The sequence below is a fragment of the Fistularia commersonii genome, chromosome 18 (genome assembly GCF_037954325.1).
Source record: "Fistularia commersonii isolate RoL2024-O1a breed Wild chromosome 18, RoL_Fcom_v1.0, whole genome shotgun sequence".
Classification (NCBI taxonomy): Eukaryota; Metazoa; Chordata; class Actinopteri; order Syngnathiformes; family Fistulariidae; genus Fistularia; species Fistularia commersonii.
Window position 1 is genome coordinate 12,644,438 of NC_141301.1, and position 26,977 is coordinate 12,671,414.

The window sequence follows — 26,977 nt, forward strand, 5'->3', positions numbered from 1 at the left end:
AGGCACTGATGTTACCGTAACGCTCTCATGCAGACACACACACACACACACAGGCGATCAATTATTAACACTCACAATAACTCCCCCTTTCTCTTTTTCTTCATCCTTCTTTCTCTCTTTACTGTGTTATAAGCGCCCATGTGTTCACCCAAGAACTTTACTTCGGCCTTTTCGCAAGCATATTGTCCCCCCGCCTTTTTTTAATTTCAGTTTCACTTCCTGTTTTGTCAAAACACTACTCTTACATACAGGATGTCACCAAATCAAACTAAAGAATGGAATAGTAATCCGCTAATAAAACGCTTCCCTCCAATCAGAGCGTTGGTGGTTCGAGTCCCACCTCCTCCGGTCTGCGTGATGACAAACCCTTGGTTGCTCCCGGTGGCCCAGTTCATGCCTCGCATGGCACCTCTGTGTAGTGCATCAGTTGAGACCATCTACATTGACTAACCTGTTCTCTCGCTCTTCTGCAGGTAACCGTTTTTTCCTGACCTCATTCGGCGCTCTGTATATCTCAGAGGTGCAGAAGGAAGACGCTCTGTCCACCTACCGCTGCATTACGAAGCACAAGTACAGCGGAGAGACTCGCCAGAGCAATGGAGCTAGGCTCTCTGTTATGGGTACGCAACCAGTCACCACATCATCTATTCAAAAAGCTAATATTCCGATGAAAAGATCTTTATATATGCTGTCGATTTCTTTATTCCATGGGAAATGCTGACCCGTCGCAGACCCTACGGAGTCCACCCCGTCAGTGCTAGACAGTTTTCAATCCGGCGAAGTGAAGGTGGGGCACAGCGTGGAGCTACCGTGCATCGCATCGGGATACCCCAACCCCGCCATCAGATGGTTAAAGGATGGGCGGCCGTTACCGGCGGACTCCCGCTGGACTCGGCGCATCACTGGTCTCACCATTTCCGACTTGAGACTGGAGGACAGCGGCAATTACATCTGCGAGGTCACCAACAGTTTCGGCTCCAAAGAGGTGACGGGTCACCTTAACGTGATAGGTGGGTACGGGAAGGAGCGATCGCAAAATTCTGACCACCCCCTGGGCTTCGTTTAACACGGCACAGAGTGGAACATGTGACGTGGACAGAAGCGATAGAAGGGATTTCAGTTCATGGACAGCAAAGATGGACGCATCACTCAAGCTCAGCGTGCTTTTCCTTGGCCCTCGTGTCGCTTATAAATCCTCGTCGGGCAGGAATGAGTGCGCGCTTGACCCGATTGTTCTCTTATATCCCACTATGGCGTCGCCGCCTCGATGGTGGAGAGCAGCGGCGGCTGTTGGTGCCCGTCGCTCTATTTTCAGACGTTAGAGAGCCAATCAGGCGGGTTCGTCGTGTTCGCAAACTTGCAGGGGGGATGATGGGGGGCAAAAAAGGGTGAGGTTACCGGGCATGGGGCGGACTGGCTGTAGGGCGCGTCAACGTATAACAGCAAACAGCAAACAGCGCTTGACAGTGCACAAGAGGGGGGACACGTGCACGTTTTACACTACATTCACTCGCCTGTGTCGAACTCTCTCCTTGCCTTGAGCACCAAACACCAGCTGATTTATCGTTCACCCTTCCAAAGCCACGATTTTGCAAAATGCATCTAAGTTAGCGATGCTACTATAAAGGATCATATCGCCATTCACCATAATCTACTCCCGATTTTTTGTCTTGTAATTTTATTCCAGAGCCCCTGCGGGTCACCTTGTCCCCCAGGAACCTGAAGACAGGAATCAGCAGCACGGTCATCCTGTCTTGTGCCATTCAAGGCTCCCCGCATTTTGCCGTGTCTTGGTACCGTAACACGGAACCCGTCGTGCCTGACCAGCACTTCTCCATCCAAGGTGCTCACAATGAGACCCTCTTCATTTCCGCCGCGCAGAAAAGACACTCAGGAGCATACCAGTGCTTTGCCACGCGCAAAGGCCAGACCGCACAGGACTTCTCCATCATACTGCTGGAAGGTGAGGAAAGATCATGAAGAATCCAAACGTTACAGCGGTGGAACTGTCTTGCTCCGATAGATCGTCCAATATATCGATCAATAACAGCTAAGATGCAACCAATGTTTTGTAACCTTTCCGTTTCACTGCATGTTCTCTGTTGTTTTCAATTAAAAGTTACCGTTTAAACGATCTAAATCAGGGGTCTTAATCAGGGACCAGCGGCCCGTGGGCCAATTGTGGCCCTATGAATGATATTTTGTGGCCCTTTTGTGTTTTTTTTTGTTTTTTTTTTCTCAAATGCATCTGGGGGTTTTATACAGTGGGTTTCAAAAAAAAAAAAAAAAATGGCAAGCAAAAAATTGAAGAGTAACTTTGTAATGTATTTAAAATGTGAAGCCAATTTGAAGCCAAATTGATTTTTTTTTTATGAAAAAACATCTAGTATCATTGTTTAAACAATCTTTTCTTTTCTATAAGAACCACAACAACGATAGCGGAAAAAAAAAAAAAAACGGGAAAAATTAAAAAGATTGATATAATTACTAGAATAGCCACCGTTAGTCTTGTAAACATCATACCTCCTTTTATAGTTGCTACCAATCAATTTTCTAATAAATTCTAGTGGCAAATTTTCCCACAATGACAAGATATCCTTTTAACGCAACAATATCTTTAGGGTGTAATTTGATCAATTCTTTTTTAATTTTCATTTTTAATATTAATTCGTCATGTATTTTTTAGAGGAACAGTTCATTACATATGAAGATTTTTATAATTTATCTGTTTATCTCCTTTACACTAAAACAAAGGAAAAATTTGGACTAAGTGTTAGTTCTAGGTAATGATTTGACTGGTCCGGGCCCCTTGACATCAAATTTGGCCCCCGGACCAAAATGAGGGGGACAACCCTGAACTAAATGTCTGGAGCACCAATAAAGAGCAACTTTGGGTTGGGAATCGAACCGCCAACCCTTCGATTGGAGGGACGCCCGACTCCACCAGCCACAACAGAGGCTTTCCGTTCATTGAATTTCATTATTGCTGTTTAAAGTTTTGGGCGTCAATGCCAAGACTGAGCCTCCTGGTCCCCCATCTCCGGCTGGAATTTAAATCCGCTCCTTTTCCTCCCTTGTGTTTTTTTTCCCCCCGCAGACGGTACGCCCCGCATTGTGGCGTCCTTCAGCGAAAAGGTGGTGGTCCCGGGCGAACCCTTCTCCCTAATGTGCGCCGCCAAAGGCGCCCCTCCGCCCACCATCACGTGGACTCTGGACGACGAGCCCGTGGCCCGCGACCTGTCGCGCGTCCGAGCCAGCCAGTATACTCTCTCCGACGGCAGCACAGTGAGCTACGTCAACGTCAGCAGCCCGCAGATCCGGGACGGGGGAGTGTATCGGTGCGCCGCACGAAACTCGGCTGGTGGTGCTGAGTACCAAGCGCGCATAAACGTAAGAGGTGCCTGTCTACTTTTCAATATCAGTCATACGAAGGCTTCTCACGGCCCGACCCCCCCACCCTTACCCCGACCTCCATCCGATCCTCCATTCCTCTCTCTCTATTTCTCTGCTTTTTCTTCTTTTTCTTTTCTTCTCTTTCACCGCGTACACACACACACACACACACACGTGCCGGAAATGGAAGCCAGGCGGTGTTTTTATGACACGGGCGGAGAACCCGCGGGATGGGAGTTGACATAAAGAGGGAGAAACAACAAACAGATGGCGGCGGATGGAGAAAAGAGCAAAAGTGGATCGCTGTAGGTGAGAGGGGACCGGAGAGAGGAGTGTGTTTCCCTCTGTTGAGGGACTAATGTAAATTCTGACGGCATGACTGGTGATGTCATTGTCATTCGAGACATATCGGGGATGAAGAGTGACACCGCCGGACAGGACTGTATCGCTGCCTCCATCTCGCTCTCGCTCCGTTTTTTTTTTTTTTTTTCCCGTCCCTTTCGGGTTGAGATGTGCAGTTGTGACAAGTGAGTCTGCTCTAAGGAGACATGCCAGGATGATTATCGGAGTGAGAATGAGTACCAGCGCCAGCGAGCTTCGGCCCTGAACGCGACGCGTACTGACAGGACGCGTGCACACTTGCGTGCGTGCGCGTGCACGACCCCCCCACCACCACCACCACCACCACCTTGAGACACCACGGCGCTCTGGTCCGCTCGCGGATATTCGATCCGCCCTAACCTGACCCGGTTAGGTCAGCGGGGCGCCACGTGTAAATCGGCAAACGCGTACATGTGTTTATACGGCGTCTGCATTTTTGCACGTGTGCGTGCACGCACTGGGGTGGGTGCGACGGCGCCACTGAATAATACATCTTTGACTCGTCAGAGCTGCGTCTTCAAAGCTCGGCGCGCACCGAGAGACAAAGGAGGGGGAAAGAGGGGGATTGGAGGTAGGAGGGAACACAAACAATAGCTACACGGTGGCGAGAAGGTCAGTAAACCAGAGAGGGATGATTGACGGACGCTCGGGTCCCCCGGTGACGCTAAACCCATCCTCTGTCCATCTCACTTTCCATCTGTCTACCTCTTCGCACGCCCGCAGCCTCCGGTTCCTGCCAGGAGTCGAGCTCTCGGTTACATTTTTATCAGATCAGAACGTGTCGACCCGTGCAACAGTGCGCAGTTTGAGGTGTGCGTACGACCGCGTTTTTATCGCGCTCGTGAACCGCAATCGCTGACTACGAGTTGTGTCGCTCCATCCGGCGTCGCGATATCAAAACATGCGGATTCCCGCGCCGTCACCGCCTCTGACCCGACCTCTTGACTGTTACGGTTAAGGTCGTGCGGTTCGACGCTTCGGTCGTTTCCAACCGCTCTTTTTTACGGAAATATCCAGAGCAAATACAACCCAACCTCCCGTCGCGGACGGCTTTTTGGCGGTGAAGTTGTGGCTCAGAATGAACGCGGCCCTAGAGGGATATGAATGCTGGACCATCAGGAGTTGTAGTAGGTAATAAACAAGTTCTAAACAAGTTAGTGAATAGGAATAACCTTCGTAACCAACTTAAAGTACAGTAGAGCTTCGGCTTATGAACCCTCCCGATCATGAATCGGCCTACGAACAAAGTTTTCGATCAACTGCGAACAAGCTCGTATGCGCAAATAGACTGACAAACTCACCGGCCCAGGAAAGTTAAAAAGTGCTCGTGGTGAAGACGGCTGATGTGACTACGTTAACATATTATTAGTTTGGAATAATGAAAGACAGCTTGGTAGAGATAGCATTAGCGTTAGCGAGCGTCTCATATGCGGGAAGGTTTTACTTGATGATTCAGTGAAGGACACGCTGAGTACAAGCGCTGGCAAAAAGAGAAAGGATGCCAGAAACGTAGTATTATCGAAGGCTATCTTTAATTCCTTTCTGTATTTTTGCCACAAATAAAGCCCTGAAAAAGTACAGTATGTTTTTGGGGGCTGGAGAACGGATCAGTGGGATTTGCATCAATTCTAATGGAAAACACGGATTCGTTGAGTCAAAGAACGAATTCATTTGGATACTTAGGTTCCCCTGTGCTTAGCTTAAGCTAATATGTTATTGCTAATTTAAATGTACTTTTGTATATATACACACATACTGAAAGCAATTACATAACACGTACCCTGAAGTATTAGTTAACTATCATCGATAGAATAACATTATGAGTCTGTCCTTTCCCTCAGAGATAGGAATTACTGACTTATTGCTCTTCTGTTTTTATCCTTCCAATAATATTACAATGACTTAAAAACAGCTTGTATTTGCATCGGACAGGTGAAAAATCAATGAAAAAACAATCGCTTTCTGAAACGCACATATAAAATATTCTATATTGTATCAGCCTAAACGTCTGTAAGCTATTTTCCCTCTTCCATCCCTTCCGCTCTCCCTAAATCCCTCCCCCATCACCCCCCTTTATTCCTAAAAATTCCACAATCTACCTCTCACACTATCAACTAATTGTCCTCTTTTCCCATCATTTCTTCCTGTGGTCAAACCATCTCTCTCTCTTCTATATATCCCTCCCTCTGTCTACCTCTCGATCTGTCTCTGGCTCTCTCTCTCGACCAGGTGCGCCAAGGATCCGCCCGATGAATAACATCACCGCGGTGGCGGGACGAAATTCTTTCATTAACTGCCGTGTGATCGGTTACCCTTATTATTCAATCAACTGGTACAAGGAGGGACTTCTGCTGCCCGACAACCATCGCCAGGTGAAGCCAGGATTCATTTATGTCACCCCGGTTAATCGCAAGTAATTAGCACCGATCGTTCTCCCGAAGGTCGCGCGTTAGATCGTTGAAAGCGCGGACGCCTTTGAGCGTGTCCGAGGACGTGTTCCGAGCTCGCCGGGCCTCGGCTGACGTCCCGAATCTGGAATCCGCCCAGGTGGTGTTCGAGAACGGGACCCTGAAGCTCAGCGACGTCCAGAAGGGGATGGACGAGGGGGCCTACGTCTGCAGCGTGCTCATCCAGCCGCAGGTGTTCATCAAGCAGACCGTCTACGTCACTGTCAAAGGTGAGTCAGCAGGTGTCCGGACTTCGGATTCGCTTTCTTGGGAATCGGTTTTTACGGTGGTCACTCGCCGTGTTGCTGTTCTCCTTTTGAAGTGTCGCTGCATTGTGGATTTTTTTACTTTTTCATCTATCTATCTATCTATCTATCTATCTATCTATCTATCTATCTATCTATCTATCTATCTATCTATCTATCTATCTATCTATCTATCTATCTATCTATCTATCCGTTTGTCCATTCGTCTATCCGTCTATCCGTCTATCCGTCTACCCGTCTACCCGTCTGTCCATCCATCCATCCGTCCATCCGCCTACCCGTCTATCTATCTATCTATCTATCTATCTATCTATCTATCTATCTATCTATCTATCTATCTATCTATCTATCTATCTATCTATCTATCTATCCGTTTGTCCATCCGTCTATCCGTCTATCCGTCTACCCGTCTGTCCATCCATCCATCCGTCCATCCGCCTACCCGTCTATCTATCTATCTATCTATCTATCTATCTATCTATCTATCTATCTATCTATCTATCTATCTATCTATCTATCTATCTGTTTGTCCATCCGTCCATCCATCCATCCGTCTATCCGTCTGTCTATCCGTCTATCCGTCTATCTATCTATCTATCTATCTATCTATCTATCTATCTATCTATCTATCTATCTATCTATCTATCTATCTATCTATCTATCCGTTTGTCCATCCGTCTATCCGTCTATCCGTCTATCCGTCTACCCGTCTACCCGTCTGTCCATCCATCCATCCGTCCATCCGCCTACCCGTCTATCTATCTATCTATCTATCTATCTATCTATCTATCTATCTATCTATCTATCTATCTATCTATCTATCTATCTATCTATCTATCTATCCGTTTGTCCATCCGTCTATCCGTCTATCCGTCTACCCGTCTGTCCATCCATCCATCCGTCCATCCGCCTACCCGTCTATCTATCTATCTATCTATCTATCTATCTATCTATCTATCTATCTATCTATCTATCTATCTATCTATCTATCTGTTTGTCCATCCGTCCATCCATCCATCCGTCTATCCGTCTGTCTATCCGTCTATCCGTCTATCTATCTATCTATCTATCTATCTATCTATCTATCTATCTATCTATCATCTATCTATCTATCTATCTATCTATCTATCCGTTTGTCCATCCGTCTATCCGTCTATCCGTCTATCCGTCTACCCGTCTGTCCATCCATCCATCCGTCCATCCGCCTACCCGTCTATCTATCTATCTATCTATCTATCTATCTATCTATCTATCTATCTATCTATCTATCTATCTATCTATCTATCTATCTATCTGTTTGTCCATCCGTCCATCCATCCATCCGTCTATCCGTCTGTCTATCCGTCTATCCGTCTATCTATCTATCTATCTATCTATCTATCTATCTATCTATCTATCTATCTATCTATCTATCTATCTATCTATCTATCTATCCGTTTGTCCATCCGTCTATCCGTCTATCCGTCTACCCGTCTACCCGTCTGTCCATCCATCCATCCGTCCATCCGCCTACCCGTCTATCTATCTATCTATCTATCTATCTATCTATCTATCTATCTATCTATCTATCTATCTATCTGTTTGTCCATCCGTCCATCCATCCATCCGTCTATCCGTCTGTCTATCCGTCTATCCGTCTATCTATCTATCTATCTATCTATCTATCTATCTATCTATCTATCTATCTATCTATCTATCTATCTATCTATCGAAAATAGATTGAAAACAGAGCTCTCTTTGCACTAAATTCAACCCTGAACAGTTGAGCCTTACATACAGTACGTTGCAATAAACCCTTTTTTCACTTTCCCCTTACTTCTTTGTACATATTTATCTATTTATTCTTCTAGATGTTATTCATATTTTTGTCTTATGTTATCTCTGTCTTCTATCTCTAACCCAGAGATGCTGCTATGGTTGTATTGTTGTGTTGTGTCCTGCCTTTTAAGGTTTTTATGTGTCTTTTTTTGATTACAGTGAACCGAGAGCTGCTATCTCTAAATTTTCGTTGCACTCTCTGTAATGACGATAAAAGTCTTGAATTTTCCCTGTACCACCGTGCGGTATATATGTAATTTTATATATTATTATTATTATTATTATTGTTTGTTTTTTTTTTCAATGAAATAAGCATTTTCTAGGGTGCTCAGCATCATTCCCTTTCATGCATTCAGCATCTTGCTTTTTCCATTTCACATTGACGTGCTATCGCCATTTGTCCTGTTTCTCTGCAGTGATGTGTTTGTAAGAATTACCTGTGAACGTTTTAATTAATTTAAACCCTTACTATGACGCCCAGATGTTCTGCACCTTCCAGGGTATCTGGGGTTGAAGATAAGAAGCTGAGGTAGACACGAACCATTGTAGAAAAAGTCCTACTTTAAGAGTTTACAAACTGTTTAGCGGAAGGTCATAAAGCTTTAATATATGAATATCGAATCTATAATATAATATAATACAATATATAATATAATATCTTCTTCTTCTTCTTTCGGCTTTTCCCGTCAGGGGTCGCCACAGCGAGTCAACCTTCTCCATCTAACCCTATTCTCTGTATCTTCCTCTCTCACACCAACTACCTTCATATCCTCTCTCACTACGTCCATAAATCTTCTCTTTGGTCTTCCTCGAGACCTCTTGCCTGGCAGCTCCAATTCCAGCATCCGTCTACCAATATATTCACTATCTCTTCTCTGTACATGACCGAACCATCTCAGTCTGGCTTCTCTGACCTTCTCTCCAAAACATCGTACATGTGCCGTCCCTCTGATAGACTCATTCCTGATCCTGTCCATCTTGGTCACTCCCAAAGAGAACCTCAACATCTTCATCTCTGCAACCTCTAGTTCTGCCTGCTGTCTTTTGGTCATTGGAACAGTTTCTAGTCCATACATCATCGCTGGTCTCACCACTGTCTTGTACACCTTTCCTTTTATTCTGGCTGAAAGTCTTCTATCACATAGTACCCCTGACACTTTTCTCCACTCATTCCAACCTGCTTGGACCCGTCTCTTCACCTCTTTTCCGCACTCTCCGTTGCTCTGGACTGTTGACCCTAAGTACCTGAAATCCTCCAGCTTCTTGATCTCCACTCCCTGTAGCCTCACCGCTCCACCCGAGTTCCTCTCATTCACACATGTATATTCTGTCTTGCTGCGACTAACTTTCATTCCTCTCCTTTCCAGAGCATACCTCCACCTCTCTAGATTTTCCTCTACCTGTTGTCTGCTCTCACTACAGATCACAATGTCATCCGCAAACATCATGGTCCATGGGGATTCCTGTCTAACCTCATCTGTCAGCCTATCCATCACCATTGCGAACAAGAAGGGGCTCAGAGCTGATCCCTGATGGAGTCCCACCTCCACCTTGAACTTCTCGGTTACCCCTACAGCACACCGTACCAGTGTCTCACAGCTAGCATACATGTCCTGCACCAGTCTATCATACTTCTCTGCCACTCCAGACTTCCTCATACAATACCAGAGCTCCTCTCTTGGCACCCTGTCATATGCTTTTTCTAGGTCTACAAAAACGCAATGCAACTCCCTCTGGCCTTCTCTGTACTTTTCTATAAGCATTTTCAACGCAAATACTGCATATATATAATATAATATAAGTATATTAAATAAAATGTATATAATCAAGTAGAAATATGGTTGCAACATTGTGGATTTTTGTGAACATCGCCCCTGCAATAAACGAGGGACTTTTGTTTATTTTATTTATACAGCGCCAAATCACAACACAGTTTTCCCGACACGTTCCATGTAGGCAAAAAATCTATTGTTAATAACAACAGCAGCGCTAACAGTTACATGCTAATCGCTGACATGATGCAATAATATGTATGAAATTATTTTGACATTCAAAAAAGACTTCGTAGCAGGTGGAAGATAAAAAAAATTTCCCTCAATGTTCAAAAATCAACAGGAAAATTCCCACAATTATTTGGAAAGTTATGATTCATTTCATATATATACACACATTAGGACGGATCTTAGTTGTATCTTCCATCTTCTATCTTTTGAAACGCTCACACCCAAATAAAAACAGGGAAATCTCTAATCTCGACCCCTCACATCCATTCCGTTCGCGTAAAGGCTGATTTTTTTTCAGGTGCTGCCGGGCACAAACACTACCATCGTAAAACTATATTTTCCATCATTGATTACTCTTCTCCTCCGGTCGATCGATCGTTCATTGTACGAAATGAGAAAAAGAAAATGTGCTGACGAACGGCCATAAGTCTTTGCCTAAGCCCCCCCCCCCGCCCAAAGATGAGTTTACTGACCTGAAGTTTACTGACCCACATCGATAAAGAAAATAAGAAATTCACCGAGGATTTGGGAATTTTAAAAAAAGTCACATCACGAGTTTATTCGATCAAAATGGCGAGTGATGAACGGAAACAACGAAAGCGCGGCGGATCATCGTTTCCCCAACGATGTTCCCCATTAAATTAAAAAAAAAATAAATAAATAAATAAAACGCATTCCCCCGGGTCTATCCCTGTGTGCTTTTGGCCCGCAAGTGTGAAAAGGCAGTTGCAAAAATAGTGAAGGTTGTAACGGTAAACGGGGAGTGAGAGCGAGGGTGCAGAGGAGCAGAGGGAGAGGAGAAAAGAAAGCTGTATGCATTGCCTCTAATAACTGCTGATTAAGGGGCGGAGTGGCCTAGCATGCTCTCTCAACCACTCAGCAATTACACGGAGCAAGAGTGCCATTGTATAAGATGTGTGTGTGTGTGTGTGCGTGCGCGTAACTGACAAATTTCGAGTGTGTGTGTGTGTGTGTGTGTTTGTACGCTATATATATTCTGTTTGTTACTTGGCTCCGCTCTCAGCGGTTAAAACATGACACGCTTGTTTGAGGAAGTTGTTGAATACTAGCGTTAGCTGTGTGTGTGTGTGTGTCTGTGTGTATGTGTGTGTTTCCTCTTGACATGAGCAGATATGTAACCGTCGCCGCGTCATGCCTTCCCCTTCCGGAAGTGTGTGTTCATTAGAATTTGGCAAAGGGAGGGTATAGGTGCACGTGGAATGGCTGCGCGCTCCTAATGTATCTGTTTTAATTAGATGAATTTTAATGAGGTCCAGATTAAATCCCCCAGATGTTTCAGCTGTGCCCCCCCCCTCCTCCCTTCCTCCCACCTCTACCACCACCCTCCACGACTCCAAATCACCTCCATCAGTCTCCATGGCAACGCTCTTCTCCCCCTGCGGATCGGGCTCTAATTAGAGCAGCTATTATGGGCTGGCTTTATCAGGCCAGGGTGGGGTGGAGTGGAGAGGTTGGCAGGGGGCACGAGCGGCTGCATTGTGGGCACCGGGCTACTTGGCCGGCCTCCAACGGCTTTCGGCAACGTCGGGGTCGGAATAAAGGAGCGATGTTTTCAAACAGGTGTTCGTGATCCGGACGAAAGGAAAGAGACGTCCTGAAACCTGAGCGTTTTCCCCACGTCCGGCTTTTCGTCATCTTCGTCTTGACCCCTCGTTGACCCCTCCGGTTTATCAAAACAACATATTTTTGCAAGTTTTTATTTTCCGTTCCCTTTATTTCACCCCGTCGCCCCGTTTTGTCACCCGGACTACGCGTCCCTGTCTCGACTCTTCAGACAATTTATTTGACATTTAATTTCTCTTTTCCCCTTCACACACTTGTCACTGCCGCTCTGGCACACACTGCGAAAAAAAAATTACAGGAACACTAAAACAACACGTCCTAGATCTGAGTGAATGAAATATTCTTATAAAATGTTTTTTACATTGTTGAATGTGCTGACAACAAAATCACACCAAAATGATCTGGATTTGGTCTGGATTTGGAGTTACACTCAAATTTAAAGTGGAAAAACACACGACAGGCCGATCCAACTTTGATGTAATATCCATAATACAAGTCAAAATGAATCGGTGTTGCTTTCTAAGTGGACAGTTTGATTTCACAAAAGTGTGATTGACTCAAGAGTTCCCTTGATTTTTTTATTTATTCATTTTTTTTTATTCAACCTCCACATTCCTCTCATGCGTTCATGCTTTCTCTTGTCAGTTCCCCCCCTGATCCAGCCGTTCGACTTCCCTCCGACGTCCATCGGAAAGCTGATGTACATCGCGTGCGTGGTGTCGTCGGGAGACATGCCCATTCACATCACGTGGCGCAAGGATGGCCAGGAGATCGTGCCGTCCTCGGGCATCACCATCGACACCAAGGAGTTCATGAGCTCCCTCCAGATATCCAAGGTGTCGCTCAAGCACAACGGCAACTACACCTGCATCGCGAGCAACGACGCCGCCACCGTGAGCACCGAGAGGCAGCTCACGGTCACAGGTAGGGAACGACGACGGGACTGAAGAAGCGCGAAAAATAGAGGAAAACATCCGGCGTTGCCGGAAATAAATCCACATAAATACGGTGCATTTGAACAAAACCTTATTTTGAGCCTTAAGTTAAAATAAAGGTTCCTTTCGTTTCTTTTCTTAGAAATGACCTGATTATCCTCCAAAATAGCATTTTACCTATCTAAATATCCAAATAAGAATACCAATAATTTGCTTATATAGATGAAATTTCCCCACTTTTATTTGGAATTTCATCGTTTCATTTAAAGGCATTGGAGGCCGCGCCGGTTGAAATACAGTACGGCGACTAAAAAAGTAACTCATAACCTACATTATGATTTAATTTTACATTTATTTGTATTTAATTTTTCTTTTTTTTCGCAGTACCTCCACGGTTTGTGGTGCAGCCCAACAACCAGGACGGGATCTACGGAAAAGCAGGGATTCTGAACTGCTCGGTGGACGGGTACCCTCCTCCCAAGGTCATATGGAAGCACGCTAAAGGCGCACTAGGTAACCACAATGCACCGCTACGCCGTATTTTTGTCTATCTATTGACGTGCATCGGTAGAGAGCAGTTGTTCCCGCTTCACCCGACCGTTTCTCCCTCCGTCCAGCTGGTATCGGGAACCCGCAGCAGTACCACACCGTCGCTCTGACGGGCCGTATCCAGATCATGACTAACGGCTCGCTGCTAATCCGACACGTCCTGGAAGAGGACCGCGGCTTTTACCTCTGCCAGGCCTCCAACGGGGTGGGCTCGGACATCAGCAAGAGCATGGTCCTCACCGTCAAGAGTGAGTATGAAAAGTTATTCGGATTAAATGTGCGATAATTCAGCGCCGACCAAATTAGCGGTGCTGGCTGCGATCGCTCAACCGGTACCATCACATACATCGATACATTTAAAAAAAAAAATAAGCATGTGCGCATTAGCAGTGAAAGTTAAGCCGCTGAGGGATTGATCTCCTGACTCGCTGGATCAAAAACACTTTTAGCTCCGTCGCAGCTTGGGTCTCCTCCGAAACGACAAACGAAAACAACCGCGATCCGTCTGGAGGCCCCGCCTGCGTTGTCGACATATCAAATCCGCGACCTTTGACACTTGTAAACACAAACACGTTAAACAACGTGAGCGAAAATACATCTGCCCGTTTCACCTCGCTCTGTTGTCGCAGCGGGAGGGGGGGAAGAAGAGGGGGTCCCGCCGCGCCCTTCCCCGGCTCCTCGGCCTCTTTCTGCTGCCGGTGTTAGTGTTATTGATTGAAGCGTTCCTCTCCTCTGCCTCCCTCAATTCTGTCTGTTTCGCTTAGCGGTGTTAGAGGGGAAAGGAGGGACGGGAGGGAGGGCGAGATGAATAAGTGATGAAAACAAAACAGCGGAGCCCTCCTCGGATCGATATGTTGTGTGCGCCGGCCAAAGAAGATTGAGTGTGCGAGTGATTTTGTGTATAGAAAGTGGAGTGTATCGTTTTTGCCTCTCCATTCACCTGGACCTCAATGTTAACTCTTGCAGAATGAGAGAGGAGGTTTATTGACTTCATCTCATTGACCAGAGCTCCTCGTTGCCCCCGTCCCCTTCCGCCCTCCGCTCTTTTCTACCCGCTCCTTGATTTCCCGTCGTCCTCCCACGACTTCGGCCCGCCTCCGCCACCTCGCGTCAATATCGACCTGCCCCGGCGTCTTCCTTTTTTTTTTTTTTTTTTTTTTGGTTTCTTTTGTTTTGCTCAACCCGTTTCCCCTGTATCTCGCGCCCTTTCCAGTCCCGGCGATGATCACGAGCCACCCCAACACGACCATGGCGAAGAAGGGTCACGTTAAGGAGCTGAACTGCACGGCCAGGGGAGAATGGCCCATCATCATCCGCTGGGAGAGAGGCGACACGGTCATCGACCCCGACCGTAACCCCCGCTACTCCATTACCACCAGCCCCAACGAGAAGACGGACGAGGTGTTGTCGACGCTCAAGGTAAGAAACACTCGTTTACCCGAAAGCGTCGGACTGATAAAAGCAGACAGCTGTGAGCAAATAGAACCTGTTTCAATTGTTTTTCTTTTTACACCGTTTCTAAAAACGTCTACTCTCTTTCACTCTGTTGCCTCAGATTAGAAATAATGCACATTTCGTTCTAAAATCATCAGGTGTGATGAGTGTCGGTCATATTGGATGTTTAAAGTGTTTGTTTTTGATGTAAGCGTAGCCGCTCCGCTAATGAAAACCTCCTTTAATTCTTTTTTTTTTTTTTTTTTTTTTGTTATGGCACATCAGAATATATGCTTAATAAATCCTTTCAGAAGATTGAAAAGCATTGCAATAAATATAACATTTTCACAAATAATCCTTTGTGTCAGAATCCCCAATAAACATTTTTAAACACCTGTAGACATAAACATAGACATCATTTGATGTATGAACACTATTGTATTACCTGATAGACCCATTGTCTAAGCCGGAATTGTTTTCATATCCAGAAAATAATTGATACGTAATATGATAGATTATAACATGTAATGTTTAATACTTTTGATTCATTCATTCATTCATTATCTATACCGCTTATCCTAATATAGAGATTTCCCCAGCATTCATCCTCTCATTTACTCGCCATGTAGAAATAAAAATATTCACTCACATTCGCATGTCATATCGAAATGCATCCGTTCACTCTCTTATTTGTTCTTCACTCTGAGTAAGATCTAAAGACAGGTCGCCGGCGTACAAATTGACCCCTTTTGAATTCGACCTCTCGGGCCGAATCCGACCGTCCTGCGGCAAACCTGTTTTGATTGTGTGCACCTTCTGGTTTTATTATTTCTGTCACTTCCCATCATGACCAGAGGTGAGGGCTGGAACAAAAATAGAACGGTAACCGTGGAGTTTTTTTTTTTTTTTTTTTTTTTTTCCCTCATTCGCTCTCAGCTCCTTTCTTCGCCACGGCGGATCCGTGCAGAATCTGCATACTGTCTGAGCCGCAGCGATCCGCCTGTCTGACTTGTAATCTGTCTCACTTTTGAGCGATCCTCGCGCTCGTCCTCCGGCGGCAAATAACCGCATGCTTTAACCCGGGGGTCGCCGACACTCATCCCCGCAACTTAACCCTCAGCGGCCAGCGACCCCGCTTGGGTCCGTAGTCTTTGTATCCTGTAAACACATTATGATCAGCATGCGAAGACCTGAACAGAGTCTCCTTAATAGAGCAGGGGGAAGGATGTCTTTGCCGTTCCCTGGCTGTAAACCTGCGCAAAGACAGATTTGTTTTTCTCTTCCTCCGCCTTTTCCTTTGACAGCTAAAACCAGCAGAACGCGAGGATTCGGTCTTCTTTTCCTGTCATGCCATTAACTCTTACGGAGAAGGACGAGGGCTCATACAGCTCACTGTGCAAGGTAAACAGTCTCTATGCAAACGCCTGCACTGCTCCAATCCCCACCTCTCACTGTCAAAAACAAACTTCCCCTTTTTTAATGTCCCGTCCTCGTTCTACCACGTTCAACCCCCCGCCTCTGCGCCTCGTATTCTCATTTTAATCCCAAGAGCCCCCGGATCCTCCGGAGTTGGAGGTTCGAGAAGTCAAAGACCGCAGTATGAATCTCCGGTGGACGCAGAGGTTCGACGGGAACAGCGTCATCACCTCCTACGATATCGAGTATAAAAACAAGACGGGTAAGGGAAGGCGGCGCGCTCTTCGTCCGGAAACGAAATTGGCGTTGTAATTTTTTTTTTTTTTTTTTTTTACTTTTTTCAGACACCTGGGAGCTGAAGCACGCCACCCGCAACATCTCCCCCACCAATAACCAGGCCAACATAGTGGACCTGCATCCCGCCTCGGTCTACAGCATCCGCATGTACTCCTACAACGCCATAGGCAAGAGCGAGGCCAGCAAGGAGCTGACCATCAGCACAGAGGAAGCACGTGAGTGCCATGTTTTTTTTTTTAATTTTTCGCTTTTCCACTGCAAACGAAATATACCGCTCAAAAAAATAAAGGGAACACTTGAACAACACAATGTAACTCCAAGTCAATCACACTTCTGTGAAATCATAGTGTCCACTCAGGAAGCAACACAGATTCATTTTGACTTGTTTTAAGGACATTACATCAAAGTTGGATCAGCCTGGAGTTTGTTTTTACACTTTAATTTTGAGTGTGATTCCTAATCAGACCTCCATGGGTTGATACAATTGATTTCCAGTGATCATTTTTGTGTGATTTTGTTGTCAGCACATTCAACTGTGTAAAGAGCAAAGTATTTCATAAGAAGATTTCATTCATTTAGATCTAGGATGTGTTTTTTAAGTGTTCCCTTTATTTTTTTGAGCAGTGTATATGTGAAATATATCTTTTGAAGCTCTTTGTCAGACGCAAACGGCACATTTACATTTGCGGGACGTTGGCCCCTGCAGAATGCTTAACTGTCGCTCCCTCCCCCCTCCCGGCAGAGCCCGACGGGCCTCCCATGGATGTGATCCTCCAGCCGGTGACCTCCCAGAGTATCAGAGTCACCTGGAAGGTAAACTCCGCTCAGACGGGAGATATTCACTTCCTGTCACATTTCAAAGCATCCTGATCTTTCCTCAGATTCATTCGCCTTGCGTTGACGGTGTACATACATTCCTTTTTTTTCCGTCTCCGCGAACCCAAGGCTCCCAGAAAGGAGCTGCAAAACGGAGTGATCCGCGGCTACCAGATCGGCTACCGGGAGAACGGCCCGGGCAGCAACGGTCAGTACAGCATCGTGGAGATGAAGGCCACCGGAGACAGCGAGGTGTACACGCTGGACAATCTGAAGAAGTTTGCTCAGTACGGCGTGGTCGTCCAGGCCTTCAACAGAGCCGGCACCGGGCCCTCCAGCTCAGAGATCAACGCCACGACGCTAGAAGACGGTAGGCACCATATTGCACCTATATGTTGTATATATACATCATTTATATCATAATTTACATATTCTTTCCTCTTTGTTTGTCAAGTTATTCACCGACTCATTCACCTGATTAGCAAATTGTCAATCGCTTGAAAAATCACCTTCCTTTCAGCCTTACCTAATTCCGTCGTGTCCAAAGTCAGTGTCACTACAAACCTGAAAAAAAAGAAATAAAACCACAATATTCATTCATTCATCATTTATCAGTGCCTTGCTATCTTTTTTTTCCCATTCTGTTGTCTATTCTTATTCTTGTTGTTCTTCACTCTGCTGTCTACTATCTCTTTCAATTGTCTCTTTTATTTATATTCATACTCTTTATACTCTATATTTATCCTCTATTTATATTTATGAATACTGTCATTGTTGCGCTGTTGTGACAAAATAATTTCCCTGATGGTGAAATAAAGTATATCTTATCTTATCTTATCTTATCTTATCTTATCTTATCTTATCTTATCTCATCTTATCTTATATTATATTATCTTGTCTTGTCTTGTCGTGTCTTGCCTTATCTTATCTTATCTTATCTTATCTCATCTCATCTCATCTTATCTTATCTTATCTTATCTTATCTTATCTTATCTTATCTTATCTTATCTCATCTCATCTCATCTCATCTCATCTCATCTCATCTCATCTCATCTCATCTCGTCTTGTCTTGTCTTGTATCATCTTATCTTATCTTATATTATCTTGTCTTGTCTTGTCGTGTCTTGCCTCATCTTATCTTATCTTATCTTATCTCATCTCATCTTATCTTATCTTATCTTATCTTATCTTATCTTATCTTATCTTATCTTATCTTGTCTTGTCTTGTCTTGTCTTGTCTTGTCTTGTCTTGTCTTTTCTTATCTTGCCTTATCTTATCTTAACTTATTTATCTTATCTTATCTGGGGGCGGAGCCTATCCCAGAGAGGCGGGGCTTAGTCAGTCAATCTAAGAGCCACATATAGAGACCTGCAAGCTTCCACCCTCTCATTCTCACATCAGATGAAGACAAACTTATCATTCAAGTCTTGGAAATTGAGGGTCTCCCCTGAAGTTCTGCATGTTTTTGGGAGAAAACCGGAGAACCGGGAGACACACAGAGACCTTCTCGCCACTGCATCACGACATTTTGCCCAATCATGATGTTTTGACATAAATAATACCATCATTTAACTAGGATGTTCAAAGATTTACAGAATGGTTTTAGAATCTGATATTATCACTGTATTTTCATTTGGACACGTTATAAATCATATTTTACACAGTGTGGTCTATATAAAACAAGTTATTAAAAGTAGCAAATTGACATAAAGAAACAATACTTTTCTTTTTTTTAATTACCAGGATGAATATCAGTCACAGAACACACAGACACTAATTTCTGCATTACATGGAGGTTGTTTTTAAGTAGTTCGTCTTTAGAGGTCATAGCTTTTAATTAATAATAAAACAGGATCACACATGTTGTATTTTAGCCAGGTGAATTACAAAATTCAGCATAGTTTTGAACACAGGTATATACTTTTACATACTTATACTGTGCTGCAAATAACAAAAGTATTATTCAAAACATGGCACCTTTCACAATCTCACTAGCATGTCATTGCAGTCTGGTAAACAGTCAACACACACACACACACACACACACACACACACACACACACACGTGCACACGTGCACATGCGCACACACTTGCCCACTGAGCCCTATTGGTCCAGAGCAGGCAGAGCCCTCCAGCTCTTCCCTGTGGCTGTCACCGTGGCGACAGTGATTTTGATGGCCATTATGATAATAGTGATAACAACAAGCATACTAAAAATAATTATAATTAGCTTGTCTCTCTGTTTGTCTCTCTCTCTCTCTCTCTCTCTCTCTCTCTGCCGTTGCTAGCTTCCTGCTGTAATTATCCACAGCTGAGCGCATTGTCTATCTGCCCCTCTTTTCATCTCTTTACTGCCCCTTCCTTCGCTTCCCATCCTTTTAACTCTCTTCCTCCCGTTCTTCCTGTGCCCCTTCATTCCTCCCCCCTCCTCCGTGCTGTTGGCCGGTCCAGACCTTCATTTCTCCCAATTTTTCATAAATTCCCCCCTTCCAAAATTATCTGAACTCATATATATACCCCGTTGCGTTTAACCTCCTCACCCCAACACGCCTGTCTTCACCTGTTTTCCTTGCCGTGTTCGTCTCATCATTTGCATACATGTGACACAGAAAGGAGGAAATTGCTATCTAATTGTAATTTAATGATAATAATAATAATTAATATCATAACAATAATAACAATAATAATGGTAATAATAATAATTTGATCTTTATTCAGTAATAATAATAATAATAATAACAACAACAACAACAACAATAATAATATGATAGTAATAGTAACAATAACAACAACAACAACAATAATAATAATAATAATAATAATAACAATTATTATTATTATTATTATATATAATTTTATGATAATTCAATAGTAATTAAATAATAATAATTTCTAATTGTTAGTTCAACTCCGACCCCAAAGGTTTATTCATCCAAAAAAAAAAAAAAAAAAAGTTTTCTGATCCTCCTCCTCGCCTCCCTCCCTCCCTAACCACAGCTGCGGAAGTAGGGGGGAAAAAAAAAAAGTCTCCCTGGTGGACTTGGCCCGGCCCCTGTCTTTCATCGCTCCCTTCTTTCAGCACGCTCTCTTCCTGTCTTCCTGAACCCCCCCCCCCCTTCCATTTAACACAAGTTGACTTGTGTTCGTCGTCGACAGTGCGCGTCATTCAAAGCCACAAAGACCAATGCTCAGCGGCGGCGGACAGAAGAGACACCTGGGGCAGCAGGGACAGAGCGAGGCCTGTGCTGGGAGAGGGGTGGTGCTTGCAGAGATCCTACACATCGGCGCGGATACCCCTTTTTTTTTTTTCTTTCTACCCAGCTTGCTCGGTATAAAATTGATGTATAAACACATCTTTCCATTTCTGAGATAAACATATGACCGGGCTGACTTTGCTATAAACCCCCAAGTATGTTTTCAAGCCTGTGTATCGGCCCGCAAATAAATATGTAGAACGGTCGTCAAGGTGACGGTGGTCAGCGCCTCAAAACAAGAAGGTCCCTGGTTGGATTCGGATATTTCTTCGTGGGGTTTCCTTCGCAGTCTCTCATCGGACACCCGAAATTGCCAGGCGTGGGCATAACAGAGCGAATGTTTGTTTGTCTCTATATGTCATGTGACTGAGACGAGATAAGATAAGATAGACTTTATTGATCCCACGACGGGGAGATTCAGTTGTCACGGCAGCATTGCAGGGTAGAAAAATGTGCAAATAGTAACAATAGAAGAATCAACTAATAAGGATACAAAATGGACATAAACTTTTTGCAATATATACTCTAGAATACACACTATGAAAATAAAATCAGCAAAGACATGAGAGGAAATGCTTTTGTGCATGGTTATAGAACGCCTATGGAATAGCAAATGAACAGTAAACATAATTATAGTAGAAAATGACAAGGTAACAGGTAAGCTGTTCTGGAGAATCTTAAAATATAAATATTATGAGAATGGTGGCAGTGGTAGATGAGGTAAAGGGGGAAGGGAGAGCGGGATAGCAGCGCTATGACACTGAGTGCGGGATGAACAGTTCTCAAGAGTGAGAATGTTTTGCTCTGTGGATCATCCATAAATGTATTTGATTGTATTCACATTTGTTATCTATGTGTAATATAGATCACATCAGTCGCTGGACAACCACCCCTTTCACTGAAAACCAAGTTTTTATTTAATTCATCTGACCTTTCTCCCGCCCCTCTCTTCCCAGTGCCCAGCCAGCCGCCCCAAAACGTGCGCGCCATCTCGGTGACGTCGGACGAGGCGGTGATCACCTGGGCCGAACCCCCCAGACTGACACTGCACGGCGTGCTGAAGGGATACCGGGTCGTGTTCTGGGCCGTCTTTCCAGACGGAGGTGCGTCGAACGCTCCCACCTTCTCACAGGTTTTAATTGCCCGTCGGGCATGGCTCTCTACAGGACTTTTTAATTTTTTTTTTTTATTTCTCTCCCAGAATGGGGTGAAATGCAGAACATCACCACGACCAAAGAGCAAGTGGAGCTGAGAGGCCTGGAGAAGTTCACCAACTACAGCATCCAGGTGCTGGCCTACACCCAGGCCGGCGACGGGGTCCGCAGCAACGTCCTGTACATCCAGACCCGCGAAGACTGTGAGTACATAGATGAACTAAATAACAAACTGATTTATGATCCGTCTCTCAATTGGAGCGTCAGAACAGGTTGAAGGGTTTCTGTTGCGGGTGAAGGCTGCAGCGTGGGAGGCACGGTGCCAAGGGGGGGGTTGAGGTGCCTTTGTAAGGCTGAGCTTTCTGATTAAAACCTCTTTGTGCTCTGATGTGCCATTACCACTGCTAATGAGAATTAAAAAGCCAAAAGTGTGTGTGTGTGTGTGTGTGTGTGTGTTTGTGCGTTTATGTGTGTTTACAGGGCCTAAGGGTATAGATCTCTGCATGTAAAAGTGCCAGGGAGGGGGGCATTAAAGTGTGTGTTTGCATGTGTATATTTCTTATTATCGGTGCGGTTGTATCAGCGTATGTGTGTGTGTGTGTGTGTACGTGCTATTGTTTGTGCGCGCGTCCAGCTCCGCTCCCCGCACAAGGAGGGAGATTAATTCTTTGTGGCTTAGAGAGAATTAATTTTGTGCTTACACTGGTGGGCTGTGGATTACATCCGTATCCGCCTCTCCTCTGGCTCCCCGAGGCCAGAGAGGGAGGGAGCGAGCGAAACGTCTGGAGATAGAGTGGGGAAGAAAAAAGGGAAAAGGATGAGCAAAAGAAACGGGGAGTAGAGATTTTAAGAAGTGTCATTTCAGAAAAAGGCCTTTATTCTGTAAATCCTCAGTATGCTTCCATTTTATGAGTTAGCGTCACTGCATTACCTCTTCAAATATGCGTATGTCTTTGTGTGTGTGCATGTGCATGCATGCATGCATACGTGTGTGTGTGTGTGTGTGAATGCGTGCGTGCTTGAGTGCATCTGTAAATGCATGTGTGTGTGAGTGTGTGTGGCTGTATGAGTGTTTATCAGGGGATAGCCAAGTGTCTCTTTTTCCCTAATGCGTGCTGACAGTGTGTCCAGGGGCAACCTCTTCACATACGTTTAAATTATCTGTTTCTGCCTCACCCCTTCCCCTTGCCGTCGGTTGTGTCGGCAGCATATGGAAAAGTGCTTGATTTGGCATTGTTCAAATAGACAAATCTCTGCCTGCCTGCCTCTGCCTGTGTCCCTTAGACACACAAAGAGGGTAAACACAACAGTGAGCAAGACAAAGATTATTACCCTGTTCACACCCACGGGGCCGTAACATTTCGGCCCGTTCATTCTTAAATACAGTGCTTTCTGTATTTTATAGCACGGCCTTGGTGGTGAGATGAATTCTTTATGCGTCCGTGTGCATGTGTGTGTGTGTGTGTGTGTGTGTGTGTTTTTACAAATAAGTTACAGATCAAAATGCCATGTGCAAAGAGCTGCTTTTTATGTAAAATTAGATGTGATTGGAGTGGGTTGATAATGAAGCTGCGCAGAAACAAAAATAGGCAGTGCACTCAGGAATTGCATTCATATAGATATATATACATACATATTTTTTTTATTTCATTTTTTTCTGGCATTTCGAAGGGAAGCCATTAGTGCTCACATCACTGAAAAGGTCTATAAATGCATAGTTTTATAGGAAGTGAATGAAAACGTCTGGAGATAAAAGAGTCACTGCATGTTCTGTGAGGATGTGAGGATCAGGACTGCGGGATTTTACGCAAAGTTAAGGCGCTGCGGGTCAATGCATCGATTCACCCCAAATGTTTAAGCAGTAATTAGCGCTGAAACATACGTGTGATTGACACAAGCACCGCTAACATGTCCGGTAATATCAAGGACAATTAGAGGAGCAGTCAAATCAGCTGATCAGAATCTGCAGGGGTAGTACGATCCACATTTAGATGTTGCCATGGTGACGATAACTGCCTTGTTTTTTAAGTCGAGTGTGACAGCTATTTGCCTATTACATATAGACCATACCTTGTGCATCAGCACATTTTCCGTGTGCTTATTATGGTGTGTCACAATATGGAAAGATTGTTGGAGCCCCGGTGTGTAATCGAGATGTTTTTATATATAGATATTTTTTTATTTTTTTTTTTCCATTTAAAGTTTACACCAGATCCTTGAAAGATCACAGTGTCAAATTCATGAATCAGAACAAATTTGTCCTTTGAGATAAAAAAAAGAATGAAGAGCCTATGAGGAATCAAGGAGTTGTACAGAAATACCCTATTTTACTATGTCATATCCTTGATTTCCACCAAAATGAGCTTTTTTTTTTTTTTAAATAAATAAATAAATAGAAAAATCAGAAATATTAGGTTTTCACATGAGCAAATCAATCATTGTGCACTCTTAAAATTGCAATACTCCGTATCGTTCATCCGAGATGTCGTTTACATTTCGCTCTGTTCCCTTTTTGCTTTCCTGTCTTCATTTGTGATTCAGACCCCGGACCCCCGGCTGGCATCAAAGCTGTACCCTCCTCCGCCAGTAGCGTTGTGGTTTCCTGGTTACCTCCCCACAAGCCAAATGGAATCATCCGCAAGTACACAATCTACTGCTCCAGCCCCGGATCGGGCCAACCAGTGAGTTATGGAAGGGATGAGAGTTTTTGGAAGTGCAGGAAACATGTTCAAAATGTAGCTTAAAGGGAAATAAAAATCGTTACTGTTTTCGTTGCAGACTATCACAGTATTCAATTTGGTCTAGTTATCATATCCCTATATTTGTTTGCTTGTGCATGACTGTGTATGTTCTAGTGCTGCAGTCTCAGTGAGAGATGTGTGTTTGTGTGTGTGTGTGTGTGTGCGTGTGTGAAATGAGCTCCCCTCATACCGCAGTGTGTGTGCGTGCGAGCTCACCCTCCAGCCTTATTTGCATATCTGCGTCTCATCACGTTGCCAGGACAACCTCATCTGTTCATCAACGAGGGCAGAAAACAAGCCGACAGCAAACACACACTTGCATTCGCAGAGACACAAGATGCGATTAATATACACACACACACACACACACACACACACACACACACACACAATCATAAATGTATCACACCGTGCAGATAGTGTAGAGCTGCATGCATTTATGCAACTCATGTTTTTGTGACACGGTGCGTTCAAGGAGCAAGAAATATATTCTGCTTTGCACGCACACACACACACACACACACACACACACACACACACACACACACAAATATCTATCTATCTATCTATCTATCTATCTATCTATCTATCTATCTATCTATCTATCTATCTATCTATCTATCTATCTATCTATCTATCTATCTATCTATCATGCAGTTCAGGATGATTACTATGTAAATGAGTGCGACAAGAGAGAAAGAAGGAGGGGTGAGGAGGGGTGGGGGCGCGGGGGGGTCAGACACCCAGCGCAGGGAGTACTTTTGTTCCTCTTTTCATTATCTCACTCTATCGTTCCCTGGATCACCGCTATCTCTGTGCCAAAGGAATATTTTAATATCCGTTACAGCAACAAACTCTCTCAATCCTCCTTCCCTTCCTCTTGACATCTAGCCACCCACCCATCCATCCGTTCATTCATCCATCTCGGCGCCCGCTCCTCTCTAGCTGCATTGGTGAGTATAGAGAGGGGCAAATGTACAGAGTTTAAAAAAAAAAAAAAAAAAAAAAAAAAAAAAAAGGAAGACATGATGTATTTCTGGGTTAAGCAAGGAATTACAGAGAGGATGTAAAACAAAGGGCGGGGGGGTGGGGGGGGTGATGACTAGATGGAGGGAGAGTTGGACCTGAAGATGGCAGACATGGATAGGGAAATACAGAGGCAGGGAGGAGGAGTGACGGAGGGAGGAGAAAGCACGGATAACAGAGCGGTAAAGGATAGGCGGAGAGCGAAATGCAGAAGAGGTTGGGTAGGAGATGTAATTAGTTAAAAAAAAAAAAACAGGAACGAGCAGGGAAGATAAAACCGGGCGGATTGCTAATACATCAGGAAATAAAAGGAAAAAAAAAAAAACCTGGATTCTAATTGGCCTGAATTTGTCCAGTCAGAAATGGATCCAGCAGGTGATCTGCTTTCAACTCCCCCCTTTCCAAAAAAAACAAAACAAAAAAAAAAAAAAAACCTGATAGTCTGTCATGCATATGGCTGCCGGTTACAGTTGCACGCTGACAGGGAATAGCGGGTGGTTCATTCACCTATTTTCATTTTATCTGTTCAGGATTTAAACCGGCGGCGCTGAAGGAGGAAGCGCAAGAAGACTTGTGTGTGTCTTTGTATCTGAACATAAAGGTGTTCGCATACCTGAGGAACCCGGAGAATAATTGCAATGATTGTTGGCTCGGTGAATAATAAGTGGCAGCCAGTAAAAAAAGGAAAAAAAATAAAATAAAAAGGGGGAAAACAGTGGCGGTGACAAGTGCGTTTGCGTGCGGTCTTGTTTAACCGGTGGCTCTCTGGCTTTTCCAGGGCAAAGGCCGGGAATTAGGAGTTCACATCCCCGCACTTAGGCTAGGTTAAAGGGCGTTGTCGTGTGTGTGTGTGAGACAGTGACACGTATACGTCTGGACAGCAGACACATGGCTGGATTAAAGACACAGCAATTACACATCCACCTCCGGGTCATGGATGCCACTGTATGTGTGTGTTTTCTGTATCAGTCAGAGCACCCAGAGCGTCTCCTCTGCTCTGCGAGCCCCTCCTCTCCTCTCCATCATGCCGATGCCTGCTGCAGATAGGGCTCATTAGTATATGACTGCTCATGATATCTCTGACTGACTTATTTGTCTTTCCCCCTATTGTCTTCCTCCCGTCTCCAATCTTTGATTATCCTCCCCGAGGGAAACATTGATGGAAAGAGAGAGTGGGCTTCAACCCCCGACCCCCTCCTCCTCCTCCTCCTCCTCCTGCCCTCCCATCCCATCCCCTCCCCGCCCCGCCGCCACCACCACCAGCATTCTCTTTCCTGTCTTGCTTTCGTCTTTCCACACGGATCTGCTTTATCGTAATACGTCCCAGAATCTCCATAGCTCCTCTCCGCCCCCGCGTTCTTCCCCTCGTGCTGATTCGAGGGGAAATCGCAGGCCCGGGCTCGCATTAAGATGATGTTCACCGAGTCCTTCACATTACTTCTGCCTCTCTAGTGAAGAATG

At 44.7% G+C, this 26,977-nt stretch overlaps 1 protein-coding gene across 1 annotated transcript in view; it reads left to right on the forward strand.

Annotated features, from left to right (window-relative positions):
* dscaml1 (Down syndrome cell adhesion molecule like 1) overlaps positions 1–26,977 on the forward strand; it is a 104,557-nt gene that overhangs the window by 60,970 nt on the left and 16,610 nt on the right. The window contains exons 4-21 of the mRNA XM_086164089.1: positions 474–620; positions 732–1,010; positions 1,688–1,963; positions 3,098–3,397; positions 6,004–6,146; positions 6,322–6,451; positions 12,538–12,816; positions 13,212–13,340; positions 13,445–13,624; positions 14,590–14,795; positions 16,115–16,211; positions 16,360–16,488; positions 16,571–16,738; positions 17,266–17,336; positions 17,469–17,709; positions 21,552–21,698; positions 21,797–21,952; positions 24,291–24,430. Coding sequence (XP_086020215.1) covers positions 474–620; positions 732–1,010; positions 1,688–1,963; positions 3,098–3,397; positions 6,004–6,146; positions 6,322–6,451; positions 12,538–12,816; positions 13,212–13,340; positions 13,445–13,624; positions 14,590–14,795; positions 16,115–16,211; positions 16,360–16,488; positions 16,571–16,738; positions 17,266–17,336; positions 17,469–17,709; positions 21,552–21,698; positions 21,797–21,952; positions 24,291–24,430 — 3,218 coding nt within the window. The remainder of the gene's footprint in view (positions 1–473; positions 621–731; positions 1,011–1,687; positions 1,964–3,097; positions 3,398–6,003; positions 6,147–6,321; positions 6,452–12,537; positions 12,817–13,211; positions 13,341–13,444; positions 13,625–14,589; positions 14,796–16,114; positions 16,212–16,359; positions 16,489–16,570; positions 16,739–17,265; positions 17,337–17,468; positions 17,710–21,551; positions 21,699–21,796; positions 21,953–24,290; positions 24,431–26,977) is intronic.